General features: G+C 41.8%; 1 protein-coding gene across 3 annotated transcripts in view; it reads right to left on the bottom strand.

The window, feature by feature from the left end:
* The window catches only part of PDE1C (phosphodiesterase 1C), a 302251-nt gene that overhangs the window by 15351 nt on the left and 272180 nt on the right, over nucleotides 1-14720 (bottom strand). For all 3 annotated transcript variants that reach the window (XM_040644120.1, XM_008686465.2, XM_008686463.2), the window contains one exon: nucleotides 5027-5095. In XM_040644120.1, coding sequence (XP_040500054.1) covers nucleotides 5027-5095 — 69 coding nt within the window. The remainder of the gene's footprint in view (nucleotides 1-5026; nucleotides 5096-14720) is intronic.

Here is a 14720-nt window from a genome sequence, read left to right as displayed (position 1 = left end):
CCTTCCAGCTGTAGCTTCCATTTCCTATTTTATTTTTATTTATTTATTTATTTTTTTAAAGATTTTATTTATTTATTGACAGAGAGAGAGACGGCCAGTGAGGGAGGGAACACAAGCAGGGGGAGTGGGAGAGGAAGAAGCAGGCTGCCAGCGGAGGAGCCCGACATGGGGCTCGATCCCAGGATCCCGGGATCACGCCCTGAGCCGAAGGCAGACGCTCAACAACTGAGCCACCCAGGCGCCCCCCATTTCCTATTTTAACACAAAAATTGGACATTATTTCTTATACCTACTCACTCAAATTTACCAACATGTTTTATTTATTTGTGTGTATACCATTTATTCTTGTATCCCAAGATATAAGAAGATACACCTTGCTTTGGAGTTCATTTTTCTTGTTTTTGAAGTATATCCCTTAATCTTTCCTTTAATAAAGTCTGCAACTGGTAAATCATGTCATTATATACCTGAAAATGTTGTTACTTTGCCTTCACTCATAACTAATAATTGAGCTATTTTAGCTATTGGTTTACTTTCCCTCAACACGTGGTAGATACATTTTCATTGTCTTCTAGCACCTACTATTACCAATGCAAATTTTGCCATTAGTCGGCTGTCATTTTATTATAAGCAACCTGCTTGAATATAGTCAGCTTCCCATGGCGTTTAAGAATTTCTCATTCTTGAGGTAATTTTAGGCAATCTCACACCGTATCATTAGCGATGCATTTGGTTTTATTTTGGTATGTCAATTGAGCTGCATTTTCCACCTTGGGTGAGTCTTTAGAGCCATTTATCTATCTTCCATCCTCTTTCGTTTTTTATTGAGACGTAAGTCACATACCATAAAATTCATCATATGGAGTGTAGAGTTCAGTCACTATACTCACAGGGTTGTGCAGTCTTCACCAATATCTAATTCCAAAACATTTCCATCACTACGGAAAGAAATCCCATACCTGTGAGAATTCACTCCTAATTCTTCTCTCTCCTCAAGCTTCTAGAAACCCCTCATCTATTTTTTCTTTCTATAGATAAACCTGTTTTGGATATTTCACATAAATGGAATCATAAGATGCGTAGCCTTTTGTGCCTGGCTTCTTTCACTTAGCAAAATGTTTTCAACGTTCATCCATGTTGTAGAATGTATCAATACTTCAGTCCTTTAGCTAGATAATAGATAATAATCTATTGTACAGGGGTGCCTGGGTGGCTCAGTTGGTTAAGCGTTTGCTTTTGGCTCAGGTTATGGTCTCAGGGTCCTGGGATCAAGTCCCACATCAGGCTCCCTGCTCAGTGGGGAGGCTGCCTCTCCCTCTCCCTCTGCCTCTCCTCCCAGCTCGTGCTCTCTCTTAAATAAATAAATAAATAAATAAATAAATAAATAAATAAATAAATAAAATCTTTTAAAAAATCTATCATGTAGATATAGCACATTTGGTTCATATATTCATCACTTGGTGGACATTTAGTTTCTCTCCACTTTTTAGCTATAATGAGTAATACTGCTTTGAATATTTGTGGCCAAGTTTTTGTCTACACATCTTTTCAGTTCTCTTGGGAATAGGCGTGGAATTGCTGTGTCATTTGGTCACTGTTATGTGTAACTTTTTGAGAAATTACCAAACTGCCTTCCAAAGTGGCTGCACCGTTTTACATTCCCACCAGCAGTGCACAAGGCTAGTAATTTCTCCACATCATCGTCACGCTTGCTATTATCGTCACAATTCTAGTGCACGTAGCGTAGAATGTCATTGCGGTTTTGATCTGCATTTCTCTAATGACTAATGATGTTGAGCATCTTTTCATGTTCCATTTGTATATCTTTTTTGGAAAAATGTTTACTTAAATCTTCTGTCCTCTTTTTAGTTGGGTTATTCATCTTTTTATTGTTGAGTTGTAAACATTCTTTACATATTCTGGATACTAGACCCTTGTCAGATATATGATTTTCAAATATTTTCTTCCATTCTGTGGATTTTCTTTCCACTTTCTTAATAGTGTCCCTTGAAACACAAAAGTTCATATCTTTAACAAAGTTGTGTTATTTATATTTTTGGGGGGGGGTTAGGTGTCATACCTAAGAAACCACTGCCTAATCCAAGGTCATAAAGATTTATCTCTGCATCATCTTCTAAAAGTCTTATGGTTCATGCTCTTTCATTTTTTTATATGGTTCCCTCTCTATACTGTGTTTGCTATCGAGTCCTAAGGACTAACTTCCAACACTAATTCTCTTTTCAGCTGTGTTCCACATTGAGTTCTTCTTTCTTTTTTTAAGTTCCAATGACTGTATGTTTATTTTTTTTAAATTTCAGATTTTGAGTTGCTACTTTTGCGTATCTCTGTTCTTGTCTTTTTTTTTTTCTGCACAATTTTATTTTACTGTTTTTCAAGGGCTATTATCCCTCTATTTGGCTCTTCGAGTATCCTTAAACATGACATTTTAAATTGTTTGACAACCTACACCAAGAGTTTGCGGTAGAGGTATTTGAGTCAAGGGAGGCAACATGTGGTATTCCTGAGGTAGGGAGAAGTAGCGAGCTGGCCGTTGTAATGAGTGATGTGAAGAGTGTCTGCTAGATAACGCACGGTGAAGTATGTCAAGTGTTTTGAGAACAACCCACTCCACTTCTACAGGGTTTGGAATGGTCAGAACTCAGTGCCTAAGACACTCAATTTAAGACCAGTTTAAATTGCCACACTAAGGCCAAGGACAAGATGGTGGCAACTCAAACTCATAAGCCTTGGAAACCGAGCAGACCAGTGACAGGCCCCCAGCACAGCAGGTGGGAACCAGGTCAGCTCTGCAGATTATTGTGGATGTCCAGAATGACATCAGAGGTGCCACGTGACCCAGGAAGGTTATAACCTTACAGAGAAAAGCAAACACCATCGCAACACATTGGAGTTATTCAATTTGGAGCTCTTTTCCTCCTAATGTCTCTAGTCCTAAAAACACCAAAACTACAAGCAGGAACAAGATGAAAGAGGCTTCCAGAGACTACAGAGCAAGTTTGAGCAATACCAGAAAGCAAGTTAGTATAGTTAGTACAACTCCAAATTTGAAAATGAGTCTTTTCTGAAGGTGGTTGCTTTCTATATAGTCACAAATGAAAATGGATAGTTCTCACTCACACGCCCACATACCCAGTCTTACAGACATTAATGAGCACCCAATGTATGCTTGTCACCTCGTCAGGCACTGGGGCCAAAAAAAAAAAAAAAAAAAAAAACAACAGTCCCCACCCTTGGAAAAGCCACCTATCTGTGAGTAAAGGGGTGTACAAGCAAATCATTGTATGTCACTATTAACTCTACCTAGATGATTCAGAAGGATCACAAAGAGAAATTATCCAGAAGAAAAGGGTAAGGAGTACTTCAGGCAGAATGACCGTGGCAAGAAAGCTCAAGGTTTACTCAGTGGATACGGAGTCCAGTTTTTGGACTGCGGTAGGGAAGATACAGGAGTTGAGGTTGAAATCTATACAGATTATATTTCATCTAATCTAAGATGCCCCTGATTATAAAGTGAACTATTATTTCATGTACAACCAAGAAAAAATGCTGCTCATTAAATTATAACACAACCCTGCTTGCAGAACATTTCTATTGCAGATGGGCTAAAGGCAAGGCACTGTCCCTCTCAGAATGGATGAAGTTCGGCAACTCCCAAAAGAAGAAATGTCAAAGACAAATTAGAAAACAGATTCTTTTTAAAAATGATAAAATAAATGCAAACTGAATATGAATATAATTTTTCTTACCAAGTTAGTAAAGTATTAGTGTTAGCATGAGCAAGAGCATAGTAAAAGGCAAACTCACCACTAAAAGTATAAAATAGTACTATCTTTCTGGAAGTCACTTTGACAATAATGTGTCAAGAACCTGAAGACGTACATATTCTTTGAGCTAGTAATCCTACGTAAAGGAATCTATCCCAAATCCATACTTACAGACTCAGAAGAAGATTTATGTACAGGAAATGGAAGGTTATTTATAATAACCTAAATGCAAGCTACATAAAAGCCAAATTTATCAATGAATATATAAATAGTGATATAATATGAAATGTTAGTCTCTGCAATATTATTTAATATTTAATAACATAGGGGAATATAATGTAATAGTAAATTTTAAAAGGGAAGAAACAAAATTCTATATAGGATATAATTCCAATCTAGGAAAAAAAAGTATTTAATAAAAACTGGGAGGAGAGGCAATCTTGGTTAGCTCCGAGTGTTAGCATTATTGACATGTTTTCTTCTTATAATTTTTGTTATGTTTCAAATTTGTCAATGTCCATATTTATGACCTCTCCTTCCTCTTAAACAAATGCGTTCTTCCAAATTTTACTTATAAAAATTAAATTATGGTAGAGAATGTAAGCCTATGGATGGAGACGAAATGACCAATAGGTACCCCTCATATTAAATAGTAATTACACAGGATCATCATGAATTCTTAAAAATTTCTAGTAAATGTTAGATGGTACCCAATACAGATTGCACGTGACTTCCACATTTCTCAATAGTAGAGAATAGCCACAAGTCAGTACCATGCTAAATTTACAAGCATTATTTCTAAGCCTTATCATCAGGCAGACAGACAAGAAACAGAGTTCCAAGAAGCTGGGTAAGTGTAGTGAGCTTGCACAATCTGAACAAGGCAAAGCTGGGATTTGAACCCAAGTCTCTCACAAAGGCTCCCACTCTCTCGCCTGTACCATCTGTCTCTCAAAGAAGTTCTTCCATAGCATGTCCAGATGAACACCCAGGAAGAACAAGATTCTACTCTTTTCATCCATGAGCAAAAAAGATTATGAAGCAAATACGAGTTCATTATGTCCCTTCCCGGAGGAACTTTACAAATGTTGATGACAGAGGCGAAGCTCTCTGATATATGGGGTGGGCTAGATAGATAAAGGGCCAGGTTCCCAGTCCATCAACTGCCAAAATCAACTGAGAAACCAGTCCTTTCTGTTACCTGTGATTGCTAAGATTATGGTGCAGTGCCGTTTACCCACCTGGCAAGGTAAGGCGACTTGCAGAGCTAGTGCTTGGGGCTGGCGAACCGTGAGAGCGCTTCTTTGTGCCTGGAAAGAGGAAAAAAGGGGTAAGGAAAAGTAGGATCATAGGATGTGGACAGACTTGTTGGACGGGTAAATGCTCATCTGAAATATTATCAAATGATCCAAATGTTTGGGTCTGAAAACAACACTGGGGAGAAGGCTGGGTGAGGTCGTGGGAGCAGCATGTGTTCCATGGTCCAGAAGAGCCAGGAGCTCAGCCTTCACTTCTGTGTGCGTGATGGCTCTTGGTCTCCTGGTTGGCAGGTTGGTATGTTGGGGACCAACACACCACGGAGCAGGGCTGCACTTCAGATCCACCAGGGAAGTTTTCTAAATATACGGTTGCCTGGGCGCCACCCCCAGATTCTGTTTTCATTGTACTGATGCCGGCGGAACTCCGGCATCAGTATTTTTAAAGTCCCCCAGATGATTTTCGTGTGCATCCACGGTGGAGAACTGCTGCTGTGGACTGTGGACAGGAAAGTTCTCAATTTAGAATCAAGGCATCGGGGTGGGGGTGGGGGGTTGTCCCTATAGCTTTTACACGTTATTGAACCGCAAACAATTAACGTGAGTTTTCTGAAGCTCAGGTCTTCGTCTACGAAAGGAGGGAAATCGCTATGACCTCAGCGTGTTCTGGTGAGGACGAAAGGGACCACGGTATGTGAGAATGGGCAGGAGGCCACGCAATGCTAGGTTAGTGGGGTCTGTGAACTCCCTGCAGCTGGCATCACAAGTCCCACTGGGAAAGGGATTATCTATCTCTGTTCATATGAACAGCTTCATGGGCCATGGGGGAGTGACAAGGCAGACCTGCGTGAGGATCAGAAAGGAGAGCAAAATGAAGGGAGGGCTGAGTTGTTGTGCAAAAGAACATTTACATAAATATATAAGTATGTGTGTGTGTGTGAGTGTATACACACGTATATACATATATATTTTATTATATAGACACAGGCATGCACATATATACACACGTTCACATAGATACATATATATCTTATATATACATATATATGTATATGTATATATATGTATATATATAAGATATATATGTATACAAATATTATTTATTCGTTCATTCATTTCTCTCTTTATGTTGCCATCCACAGTGGGGAAAAGAGGCCTGGATGGTGGAAGCCAGCAGCACGGCAGATGCTAGAGTGTGAGCTGGCAGAAGGGCAGAGAGAATTCTTAAACAGAAGATACACATGAGCTATGGTTCTTTGTATTACAAATCCCCTGACCCTATGCAAACTTTTTGTAAAGTCGACTTTGCACACACAGGCCTGGTGTCTAGGGAGGTTGTGTTCATTGAGAAACTGAGTCACCACAGGCATGGGCAAAGATAACAAGATGACCCCATTGACTGACCCACATCAGAAGAAGCAGGAACTTGGGCCTGGAAGTGAACCCCAAAGTCACTGGTGAGATGTGGAGAAATACACCTGGGATGGTGCTTGCGACAGTTTCATTTTAGTCTTACTACACTTGACATTCTGTGTTGTTGTTCATTATTATTATTATTGGCTGTAGTAGGAGTAGTGGTGTTAATAGTTGGAGGAGGACTAACAGTAAAAACAGAAAACACAAAATTAATCCGAATACCTCAGAGCCACAAAAATGGCTAATTTGCATGAGGTGAGAGAAGCTCTGGCAGAACTTCGTGTCTCCATTGTCCAGGGCTTGTGTATGCCCCGAATAGCAGAGCTGGCAGGGAAATCAGAGGGCCCAAACCTGGTTATGACTGTGATTCCGAAGTCCCTGAGGTGACTTTTATAAATACGGCTTCCAAGGCCCTTTCCTGAGCCTACTAAAGTGAAATACCCAGGGAACGGACCTGGAAGTTTGCATGTCAACAAGGTCCCCAGGTGGGTCTAATGACCATTGGTAGAATGAGGTGTCTCATACACCCCGAGGTGAAAAGATTTGCCCAAAGTGATACTCTGGGTCAGGGCCAGGGCTGCCTCATTGCACAACTCCAGGAGGTGCCACTCATTCACACCATATCCTACACAAACAATGGAGGGCCTGGGTGTAACAAGTCAGCCCTGACCTTGTCCAGAGCCCCTTCTGATCCACGGCAAATGCCATCTGGGTCCCACAGAATCTGCATTTACATGGAGACTCAACGACTCAAAGCATTTATCCCTCCACTCACAAAACATTTTACTTGTTTCACTGTCCCTTTCGGACAGGGTTTCTCAACAGCAGGACGCCTGGGCTATAGGAGCGGCTATCCTGTGCATAGTAGGATGTTTAGCTGCATTCCTGGCCTCGACCACTAGGTGTCAGTAGCACCTCCCCTGTCGTGACCATCAAAAATGTCCCCTGGACCGCGACAATGATAAATGTTCCCTAGGAGCAAAATTGCCCTCAGTTGAGAACCATTGCTTTAGGATGGAGGCTGGGCTCAGGTTTATTCAGAGTGGTGAGTCACAATTTGACCACTCGGTCATTAGTAATAGTCACTGTCACACATCAGGTAATTACTATGTTCTAAGCCCCACATTAGTTATAGACATTTAAATGTACATTAGTTACCTTTTCTGATACTAACTCTCTGATGACAAAAAAATTCCCATTTTGTAGAATTTGGAGACAAAAGGAGTTTAAATAATTTACACAAAGCTACTGAGTGTTTGGGGCAATATTTAAGCTAAGACCCTTCAGAGTTGAAACCTAGAGAAACTTTTCCCCAAGACTCTTGCTGTTTTTTGACTAACCCATTATCCAGACTTCCTTCAAGTGCAGTTATCCTAAATTTGCCTAAGGATAAGAAAAACCTAAGCAGTAATTTTAACAAAAAGGAAAAACTAAACCAGATTCTCAGGCTCAACCAAGCACTGGTGAGCCAGCATTTCCTGAAGGGCCTGGATGTTTGACAAGTGCCCCAGGTGACTCTGATCTTCAGGCAGGCTTGAAAAACTGTGTGTGATAGAAACTTCTTTTCTTGTCTCACTATTGGAAAATATGGCATTCTGCTTTCCACGGATACTCTTGTGAACTTGAGAGATCAAACATAAAGTTGCCTATGTGAGCACTTGAAAACTTGCAAAACACTGAATCACAAGCTTTCACTGTTATTACTTGTAGAAACACTTACAAGTACCAGGTGATTTCACAGAAATGCTTGGTGCAATTTTTTAAAAAAATCACCTACGATGATCTTCCAAAAGTCTGCAGTTTGATGGCTTTTTCTTGAGGCAGCTTTTCATCCCCTTGGTAGGTTCTTTGCAGACGCTGAATGAGATGGGAACCCCTGGGAGCCTTGGGTCAGTGGAACAGTAGAACTGCAAGCCCTCTAGACACAGAGTTGTTTTTTCTGTGTGCTTGATGAAATGCCCAATAGATCAGGTAAAGGGAGAAATCATCCACGCCTCTCCTAATCACGAGACACAAACAGGCAGCAAGTGGAGACATAAAATAAACCTTTTTGCAATTTCCCCAGCCCTTCAGGCGACATCATGGACCACTGGGAGTGGTTAGGTTCTGAGTCAACCTCCCACTGGCTCCCCATTCCCTGAGGTTGTGTTCCTGAAACCATTTTCCATGCCACAGCCACCAAACTACCTACCCTTTACTCACAGTTCATTTGTGGAAATAATGCTCAACTTCTGTAAGTTTCATTTCCTATAACTCCACCCCCTCCCTTGCTCCCGTTCCCGGGGAAACCGTTCACACGTACAGAAGATCTAGGTCCAGATCAGCATCCAAGTTGGGCCCCACTGTTCCATGGCAGCAAAACGCCTTGGGACTCATAGAACTCTTTCTAGGATTCATTGTCGAAATCTGCTTGGGACGCTGCTTTGTGAGTGACTGGGAGCTCACTGTCAGGGCTTTTCAATCCTGGCTACACATTAGGGTCATTAGGGAGTTGTAAAGGAAAGATGCTGATACCCAGGCACGTCCCCCCCCAGAAATGCTGTTTCGTGGTTCCAGCGGGGGGGCGGGGGCATGGGCATTTTTCAGGCTCCCCGCTGAGCCTGCCCTGCGGCCCTGAGTGAGAAGCCCACACTCAGTGAATACCTATAGACTGTATTTCAGTCGTCAGGGGACACGTTCTTGCTTCTGAACAACTGGGGTGCTTTATCCTCTTGGATGAGTCGAATCTTAAGTGGTTTCTTTTCATTTTTATTGAGGTTTCCCCCAATCTATGACATAATGCTGGGAACTGGGGAGGCCTATCCAGCCTGCATGGCTTGTACACTAACATTTACCTTGGTTTACTCCATCTGCACTAGCTACTTTCTCTCTCTGATTTTAGTCTGCTTTCCTAATTTTTTTTTAAATTGATGACGTTTATGTGATTTTAGAATTCTAAAATATTTTATAAATGAAGTAGGTAAAATGAAACCATGAATAAACAACTACATCAGGGCTGACATTGCCAAGCTTCTTTTTCCTCATCTCTAAAAATTTTAAAACATTTATTTTCAGGATAGAATTGTGAGAATCAAGTAACCGTTCACACGTACAAGTGCTTAGCAAACCGTGCAGTGCAATACAGTGTTTATTATTCGTTTATATTCGAAAGAAAGGGGTGTGTGTTTGTGTGTGTGTAAAGTCGCTAATACGTCATCTTTGTTAGATAAGCATTTTAAGGTCACAGATTACATCGTCCTTGACCCACGGCATGTGAATGTTCAAAGAATAAACAACCCAATCCGTCAGCTCGGGGCAGAAATGTCATCACAGCAGCTTGTGTGACTGGAAGTATCTTTTGACAAATGCATAGCTTTCAGATATTTCAAATTAACGTCCTTGGTTGGTTCAGCTAAAGGGCAATGAATCCAATTCATCAAGAGTCTGGAGCAGAGGACACTGATGGAAGTGACAACCAGCCCTGCAGCAGATACACACACCTCAGACTCAGGACCGAGAGGTTAGCAGGAAACCCCAGTGGTACGCAGCTTGATGTCGAACAAATCATTTCCCTTCTGCAAAATAGGGTGAGCACAGCCAAGCCCAAGCCTGGCGGGAAGGGGTGTTTTCAGAGCCCTTGAGACCGAGCATCATCCTTAGTAAAGGTGCAACAATAGGAATGCTGTCACGAGGCCAGCAGGCAGGTCCCACGGGCAGAGGTCGTGCTGAGAGACGGAAGTGGAAAAGCGTCTATCACCCTACTGGCATTTGCAAGCCCTTTCTTTTAGCATGCTGCAACGTCTGCCTTTGTGATACGCACCACCTCTGATCTCTATGGCACTTGGGGTGCGACAGAAGACAACAAGCCATTGTCTGCTGCCTTGGAACAAATCCCCAGTTCGGCCTCTTCCCATCCTTGACACAAGAACATCAAGAGAAGTGTATGCTCTGCTCAGGGCTGGGGCATCACTGAAGGAGTTTGGCAGGTTTCAAACCCACCCATAATTCCCTAAGAGCCAGTTTCCAACAGTATATCAATTAGAGCTGCACATTCACCATGTTTAGTAACACTTCTTTCCTGCCCCGTACACCCACCATCAATACTATGCCTGCTTTGTAACTGGATGTCGGCTCATCACAAAGAACAATGACCAAAACCACAAGAGCTCCTCAGATACGCAACACCATAGGCTCTTTAAATATGGCTGTTTTAATGTTTGAACATGCTTTGGAATTGGGCCAGCAAATGACGAGTCAAACGAATGTTCACAAGCTTTGACCCAGTAACTATACATCTAGGAATTCGTCCAATGGAGATATTCGGAAATGCAACAGAGCCTTACATACAAAGAACTCCACTGCTATATTATTTACAATGGCAAAATAAATAAATAAATACATAAAAACACTTAACTTAGTTGTCCAACAGCAGAGTCGGTTGAGTAAAACGCTAGAGCCGCAAAATGAATTATTATTTTGCTACTGAAATTATATTAATAAAGAAGTTTTTTTTTTGTTTTTTGTTTTTTTTAAAGATTTTATTTATGTGTTTGACAGAGAGAGAGGCAGGGAGAGAGCGAACACAAGCAGGGGGAGTGGGAGTGGAAGAAGCAGGCTTCCCGCTGAGCAGGGAGCCCGATGCGGGGCTTGATCCCAGAACTCTGGGTCAGACCTGAGCCGAAGGCAGACGCTTAATGACTGAGCCACCTAGGCGCCCCAAGAAGTTTTTTTTAAAATGGGACAGTGCTTATAATCCAATGTTATGTGAACAAAGCATAACACAAAGGTAAATATACTGCACTGTATGGCCTCCGCTGTGTAAAAACGCAGAGCAAAAACCATAAGGAAATGAGGAAAGAAGTGACAGTGAATGATTGTTGGATAGGGTATTACATGTGGATTTAATTTTATTATACTTTTCTGTATTTTTAAAAACGAGTAAGTTCTGTTTCTGCTCTGAGAGAAAGAATTCTAAAAGATATGTTTCCAATGCATGGCCAACACAGCCACTTTGGAGGACCATCACAGCCCCCTTTGTCAGAGTACTAATCTAGTGAGGTTACTATGCAGGAACAGTGGGTAGGTGGCCGGGTAGGAGGGTGCTAGCTGGGTCAGATGCATCCTCACCACTAGACAAGTCCCTCTTCGGGGCTGGTGTGAAGGAGGCGGGCTGGGGGCCATCCTGGATGTAAACCATGAGTATGCTCACAAACAGGGGTAATGACAATTCCCTAGTCAGAGCCCTTATGTTCACTGCTGCAGAGAAAGAAAATATTGCCAGGTAGACCTTTCAAGAGAAAAAGAAAGATGAAAAGTCTGGAATTTGAAAACTGGCATTCCTGGATTGTCAAACCATGTCATCATACCCAGAAGAAAACGAAACATATGGAAGCCAGCTTCATTCCATGAATGCTGACACTTCTTAAGCCCCGAGGAGCTTCTGATAACCCATCCGCCTCGTCCCTCAAAAGTGATGACATGAGCCGAGCTTTACTGTGTAGCTTCTGGTGTGCAGACAAAGGCACTTGGTACCTGGCTATTATGTGACTTTCGGAGGAATACAAAAAAGACGGATGGTTGAGTGAGCTCTTGGACAGCCCCATATCTCGGACAGCACACAGACCACAACAAAAAACACGGAAAGAAAGAAAAAAACAGCATTTGATTTTTCAAATTCCAACTGAGAGATTAACTCATTGTTTTTATTTGGTAATCAGAAGAACACACAGGTACTTATTCGTCACTAGATGATGGGGGAAATTATACATCGACAGACTGTCAGCCTCATCTGTGCAATAAAGATTACAACGAACACATCCTTAGTTTATTGAGAGCAGTTTAGCATTTCTGTTTTACGTGAATCTTTAGGAATTATTTTTGTATTTGGAGATGTGATGCTATGGTATTTGAATAGTTCGTTTTAGTACAAACCAGCATCACAGGGAACAAAACACTCTTCTTTAGAATGGATGGCCATTCTCTTGCCCTATGACATACAAATGCAAATTGCAACCTGCATTTTATCTGCTAGAGACCTATTTTACACCATGGAAGTACATTCTAGCACTGCTGTAAAAATAAACGTAAGTTCGTTTTCCCATCTTCCCTTGTGGAGGAGCATCCTCAGAACACATCCAGAACTCTCTTCCTTATCCCTCCAAAGAAGTACTTATTCGGCATGATTTGGACTGAGTTTTGGGGTTTTGGTTCTGCTTGCCTCCCTCTTTTGAATCTTTCTAAACATCCTTGGCATTAATCCAGACACCGCCCACAAATCTAGCTCAACAGCAACAAAATCTAAGGCTGAGATGAGCGGAGTTATCCATTCACATCGGGCCAGTGCCCAAAGCAGGAGAGGGTCTACAGACCCACGGTGAGCACCTGACATCCTAAGGGTTAAACCCTGTGAGGGCAAAGCTTGTGCTCCATACTGAGGGAAGATGACCGCATTACATCAGCCTCAAAGTGACCCACCTTGCTTTGGGTAACTGATCTCCCATGAGGATTTCCTTTATCCTGCTTCCTTTCCCCCAATCTATTCCCTATTCCCCAACTACCTACCCCACCCCTGGCACCCAACATTTCCTCATGTTAATTACACTGGAAGAAGATGCATATCTTTCCCCCATTATTTTGTGTTTCCTTGTGCTAAAATGATACCACGGGCAGAATGGCTTGCCTGGACAGAGGCGAAAGAAGGAATTTATGAAAGGTAGGAAAATGATAGAAGAAAAGAAGGGAAAGGTAAATGAAAGGTATGAAAAGGGGAGAAGACTCTTAAATTAGGTAGGGAGGAGGAATCAAGCTGTACAGTGGGCACCTGAGCCGATAAAAATCCAATCGAGCTCTACAAATGAAAATAGCAAATATTTTTAAAAATTTTTTTACAGCATATAAAATTGTATAAAAATATCAAAGCAAGAAAAAAGGAAAATGTATACTCTACAGTTCTATCTCTAGAATCAGTTACTGGACAGTACCTACGGCTGTAGGTTTTTACTATATATCTATGTATATTGGTGTGCGACTCCGTCTCTGTACCATCATACATATACCCACTCAACGACAAGGACACAAGTATACAGATACCTACCCCAAGACAGATCGTGACAGAGCAGCACAGACTCTACAATAATGTGCCTCCAGGGCAATCTACTTAAAAGCCAATCCATAGCTATTGAGTTTTAATGGGCTTTATTTTAAATGAATTATCCTGTACCATAACCTGGCAGAGAAATGCTTCTTCAGGCTAAGAAGCCAGCTCCCATGAAAATACGTGGGTGAAGGTCAGTGATCATGGCTGAAGCTAACCAAAGGTGAGAGCCTCCATGAGGACACCGACTGGCCTGCTCCAGCCAGCATTTATCCCCAGAGATGCATGGTCTTCCCAAAGGAGGTTGAATAAGTATGCCCCGAGGGAGCTGAAAGGGCCCCCCCCCCACCCCCTGCTTCTCCTGGCTCAGTGGATAGCAATCTCAGCTGGGTCCAGGTTCACTGAGGGAAGCCAGCCATGGCCAGTGTTGATGCACTTCTACTTGGGAACAGGAAGCAGAATAAATATAAATTCATCTCAAATACATCTGCAATGCTTTAATGAAAAATGGGAGAGGTGGGGGTGGATTAGTTAAAATTACCAGGAATTAATGTTCAAATGGACTTTCATGAATTTTTCAGTCCGGGTCTCCCACTGTACCCACGCTTGTTTAATGTAAAAACAAGGTGTTCTTTCAATGAAACAATTCTTGATGACCGCACACTTGCCTGGAGGGATATACCGTCTTTTACAAATGTCTACTAAGAACATCCGGAGGACTGCTACCCATTTTTTCTAACCTCTCTGAACTCAAATTAACTGAACTCTGTCAAATGTTCTCGGTGGCTCTGCTACCATTCTAATTCTACTGTCACCTCAATGCTCAGGCTCTTTGACGAGAGGAAATCTTAACAACTGAACTCTGTTCTTGCCAGGTAATGTGTCGCCGGTTCTCAGAGGGATGTTTCATAGAAATATTGTGCTGTTCATTACAGTTTTTTCATTAAGTTCATTTTCTAAGTGATAATCAGGCCTTTAATGATGGAGCAATATTGATGAATCATAAGTATTACTTTCCATTTATTCACACATGAGATCCAATATAACATCATTACTACAGCATTAAGTTCTTTAATGTCCAATTTTGCTGTGGTTCAGTGCGGTTCCAACCATAATATCAGCAGAGCAGAACTGGGCAACGATTGCCCACGCTGCACATACAGGATCTTCTCTTTGCTGCAAGACCAGTCC

Source organism: Ursus maritimus, unplaced genomic scaffold (genome assembly GCF_017311325.1).
Source record: "Ursus maritimus isolate PB19 unplaced genomic scaffold, ASM1731132v1 scaffold_3, whole genome shotgun sequence".
Lineage (NCBI taxonomy): Eukaryota > Metazoa > Chordata > Mammalia > Carnivora > Ursidae > Ursus > Ursus maritimus.
This window is presented reverse-complemented; position numbering and strand designations above follow the sequence as displayed.